The sequence below is a fragment of the Triticum dicoccoides genome, chromosome 5A (genome assembly GCF_002162155.2).
Source record: "Triticum dicoccoides isolate Atlit2015 ecotype Zavitan chromosome 5A, WEW_v2.0, whole genome shotgun sequence".
Taxonomy (NCBI): Eukaryota; Viridiplantae; Streptophyta; class Magnoliopsida; order Poales; family Poaceae; genus Triticum; species Triticum dicoccoides.
In genome coordinates this window covers 264,578,661-264,582,904 of record NC_041388.1, presented here as the reverse complement: position 1 = coordinate 264,582,904, position 4,244 = coordinate 264,578,661, and the positions used below count along the sequence as shown (strand labels likewise).

General features: G+C 54.2%; 1 protein-coding gene across 2 annotated transcripts; it reads right to left on the bottom strand.

Annotated features, from left to right (window-relative positions):
* Nucleotides 1-200: 200 nt before the first annotated feature.
* Nucleotides 201-3,851, bottom strand: LOC119300911 (zinc finger CCCH domain-containing protein 23-like). 2 transcript variants are annotated; one of them, XM_037577813.1, is made up of 9 exons: nt 3,103-3,851; nt 2,841-3,023; nt 2,526-2,711; nt 2,279-2,379; nt 1,935-2,189; nt 1,570-1,765; nt 855-1,070; nt 689-764; nt 201-560 (listed from the first exon to the last, which is right to left on the bottom strand). In XM_037577813.1, the coding sequence occupies exons 1-8, from the start codon at nt 3,729-3,731 to the stop codon at nt 731-733; spliced, it is 1,800 nt and encodes a 599-aa protein (XP_037433710.1). In that variant the 5' UTR covers nt 3,732-3,851; the 3' UTR covers nt 201-560; nt 689-730. The 2 variants fall into 2 exon arrangements, with proteins under 2 accessions (XP_037433710.1, XP_037433711.1); XM_037577814.1 differs by having other exon boundaries at nt 2,532-2,711.
* Nucleotides 3,852-4,244: the final 393 nt, after the last annotated feature.

Sequence of the window (4,244 nt, the reverse complement as noted above, 5' to 3'; positions counted from 1 at the left end):
TCTCTCTCTCTCTCTCTCTCTGCCTCTGCGCCCGTGACTGAGTGCGTGCCCTGGTCCCGGTCATCACTTTCCCCTCTGCGACCCCTGTCTGGCTTTTGTCCACTCCCCTCTCTCTCTCCCTCTACCTGTTTGCTTTCGATATCTGTATGTATGCAGACACGTCACTTCACAACAACTGGCCACCACAAGCACACACACCAGGACTACTAGGTTCAGTTTACCACTACTATCATCACCATTCTGAGATCCATCCATGAAATTACAGAGCACAGCACAGCACAGCATTCAAAATGATGCATGAAGATAAGACAGACACACAGTTTTCTTCTTCTTGGAGCAGCTTACTACTAAGGAGGGGTATTATTTATACTACTACTATCATATACTGACTGACTTAATTCAGGCTGGCTAGAGCTAAAACAACCTAGATTTTCCTTTCCTTTCTTCTGTTGTTGCTGTTGTTTGGTGGTGTCGCTGCTCCTCTCTCGGGATCACTTCTATTATTTGTTAGAGCCTTTTACCTTCCATCCACTCGCTTCATGGGGTGCTCATGGCTTTCCCTGCATAAACACAACATAACCATCAGGGCCAAGGTCTCTGTTTGCATCATAATGGAGTAAGTGAATGATCGTTACGGCGCTGCTAGAATACAGTACAGTACAGGGTTTGGTTGCTGATGAGTTCTTACTCTGCTTAAGAGGAAAGGAGACCCCTGTTTTCTGCTTAATATTCACAGCCCGATGGCTCCATGGCCAGGTGAGAACCTGAAGCGGAACACACACATCAGATATTCATAATGTTACATCAAGCAACAGCAAAGAACAGCAAAGAGAAGTCTTTGATGTTTCTCTCACCTGGGCACTTGGAAGAAGCAGGATTTGTAAGGGGGCAGCTCAAGGGCAGTTGGGGTAGGAGGGAACAGAGACGAGGCCACCAGATGAGGGCTGCCGTTGTTGCTCATGATGCTACCAGCGAGGGCTGGCTCTGCAGAGGAAGATGCAGCAGCAGCATCCTTCGTCTTTGTGGGAGATGCAAAGGGGCTGTCAGGCAGGTTGTGCTCCTCCACGCCGCTGCAGTTCAGTTCAAACAATAATCAATAATCATAGCTAAGCACATAGTATAACAATGCATCCGGGGAAAATTAGGCACAAGAACCATCATTAAAAAAATAGGCATTGGTTGAAATCATTCCTCAAGTTTCCTTCATCTTTTATTATGATGATCCCACCCTTTGCCTTTGCATTTCTTTTGGCCTTTGTTAAGCGCCAATCAGGGGCAACCTATGATCAGCACTCGCTGTTAACAGCCTATATACCCTGACCTCCTTTTGCAATGGCTTTTGGGGCCTCATTTTGTTGTTGGTCAATGAGAATAATATACTGCTAGTACTAACATACTACTTGCACATAGATAAAGAAAAGAAAAGCAAGCAATCAAGCAAGCAGGCAAAAGTAAGAAGCAGCAAGCTTGCTTTGTTTACTTTCTCCTATGCTATGTGTGCCCGCCCTTTATTTCCTTTCCCCCAAAAGAGAACACCTCCATTTGGTAATTGTTTGCTACAAATCCTACCTTTCTTGGAATCCATTAGCGCTGGCCGCTGCTGCTCCAGGAGGAGGACCAGGTTCCCTCTTCTCATCTTCCCCGGAGTTGACCCCTTGGTTGGCACTCCCGTCGCCCTCCTCCTCCTGCTTGCCTTCTGTGGCAATGGTGGCACAAATAGCAGCAGGAGCAGACGCCATCATCATGGCACTGCTCATCTTGTGATCTGCCACAACCACAAGCCACAGTACAGTCACAGCACATTGATCAGTGATATTTCTTTCCAAGTAAAAATAAAACAACCATTGATCAATCAAAGAGCAACCTCTCCTGCCATGCCATGGCATGCAAGAAGAGGATAACATGTCAAGATCAAGAGGTGAGCAAAGTAAAACCTTGGATTGCAGCATCCTCCAAATGAATGGCATTGCTGTTGCCGATGCCATCGGTCTGCCGGAGAGCCAACGGCGGGGCTACGGGGGAGCCAAGATGGTGGTGGCCCCTCTTGAGGTCGAGAAGCTGCAGCCCCATGAAGCGGCGGCTCTGCAGGTCGATGGCCTGCTGCAGCTCCGCCGCCTGCTGCTGCTCCTCCAGCTTCCTCCGCAGGAACGCCTCGTGGCCGCCAATGTTGCCGAACATCATCCTCGGCCCTGACAAATCAATCGCAGCACCCATTAGTTTGTGATGATCGGCGACGGGAATGCCGCAAGAATGCAGCATGCGCGGTTGTATCGCTCACCGATCTGCGGCGACTGGAGGTCGAAGGGGTCCCTGGAGTCGAGCAGCCCGGTGGGCGTCGTGCATCCGGCGAAGTCGCCATGGTGCGGGGCCTGGAACTTCCTGCAGTTCATACAGCAATGAATCAAGGTCAGAAAAATGCGTTTCCATCTCCGAAAACCTGCCATTATTAACTGAAACGATCTACTGCTCCTGTTCGACGGCGGAAAGTGGACAAGGAAATGCATGGCGGCGATGGCGGAGCGTGCCTGAACCTGTCGGGGACCTTGCCCTTTTCCTTGTAGGGCTTGACGAGGACGCGCGCGTCGCAGACGAAATGCGGGTTCCCCTTGGCGAGGATGAGCCGCACCGTCTCCGCGTACACGAACGTGACGAAGCCGAACATGCGCTTCTGCTGGTACGGGATGCGCACGTCCTGCACCGGCCCGTAGTAACTGCTCCATGGACGGGTCGATTCTCATTGTTATTGTTAGCAAAGAAAGGCTGCAAAATGCTTGCTGCTTGAACGGACAAAGGAGAGAGAGCGGCCATGGCGGCGGCGGCGCGCGCGCTTGGCAAGGTACCTGAAGTAGGAGGACACGTCCTCCTCGCTGAAGGTGGAGTCGGCCGGGAATGTCAGGTAGATCTGCCGCGCGGCGGGGCTGGAGGCCAGGTCGCCACCGCGGTCCATCCGAGGCGACCGCACGGAGAACTTGTGCATGTCGTCGCCGCCTCCACCGCCAAGAAGCATGGCCGCCGCCACCGCCCTGGAATAGCAAGCAAGATTAGCACTGGAGAGAGCAACCAAAAATGCAATCTTTGGGGGTAAATCGGTAATCGTCTCACCTCTGGGAGTCGCCCTGCTGCTGCTGCTGTTGCTGGAGCAGGAAGTTGAGGCCTCTGGGCGACGGCGAGAAGGGGAAGGCCGGCGACATGAGCTCCGACCGCATGGCCGCCGTCCAGACCTCCATGTCCTGCTCGGTGACGTGGTCAGGCAGGCCGTGGACAAAGCGGCAGGAGGAGCCGTTCTTGCAGAAGCCGCGCGCGTAGTACATGCACGGCTTCCACCCGCCGGCCGCCGCCTCGGCGTCGCTCAGCGAGAAGCTCCGGCGGTGCTGCCCGCCGCTCGCCGGGGACCAGCACCCGAACTCCTCTGGCGGGTAAAACCCTTCCCCGCCGCCTTCGTACCTGGCCTGGTCGACGCCGGGGAACGGCGCGTCCTCCGCTGGCAGCCCGGTGCCCCAGGACGCCGTGGGCGGGGAGGAGGGCTTGCTGTGGTGGGCGGCCGCGGCGAGGTCGGCGCGTGCCCTGGCGACGACGGCATGGAGCAGGTGCTCGGGGCCGAAGGCGAGGCGGATCATATCCTCCTCGCTCTTGTCCTGGATGAGGAGCATGCCCATGATCTTGGAGGCGAGGTCCGGGTGCAGCGCCTGCACCCGCGCGAACACCACCTTGGTGGCCTCGTAGGCGTCCATGGATGGCAGTGTGAACCTCCTGCTTTCGCTCCTCCCGGTGCGGTTTTGATGGGGAGAGGAGAGATGGGAAGGTGAAAGACGTAGTTACAGAGGAGGAGGAGGGGAGGGGGAGCGGAGGGGGGGGCCTCTGAAGGGAAGGTGTAAGTTGCACGGTGAATTAAATAGCGCGGTTGGGGCGTGGTCTTGGGGAGAGGGAAAGTTGGCTGTTTTGTCTCCTTTCCCCTCTTTTTCGGTTCCCCTCTTTCAAATTTTTGGGCTTGGTTTTTTGGTTCCTGGTTCATTCAGAAATGACCACGGCTTTGCTTGTGCGCCAAGGGTGTGGTGTGGTGTGGTGTGGTCAACACCTGGATCGAGGCAAAATTTATCATGTTTGAAATTTTGAGTTGTTGGTTTGGCCATTCCAATCTTCTACCCATGTTTGATTTATTTTGGTGATCTATCCTCCAACCAAATGTTAGCGGGACGGTTTTCTGGTGATGCAGAAAGATCACAATAGTTCGTCGTTGTGAGTCC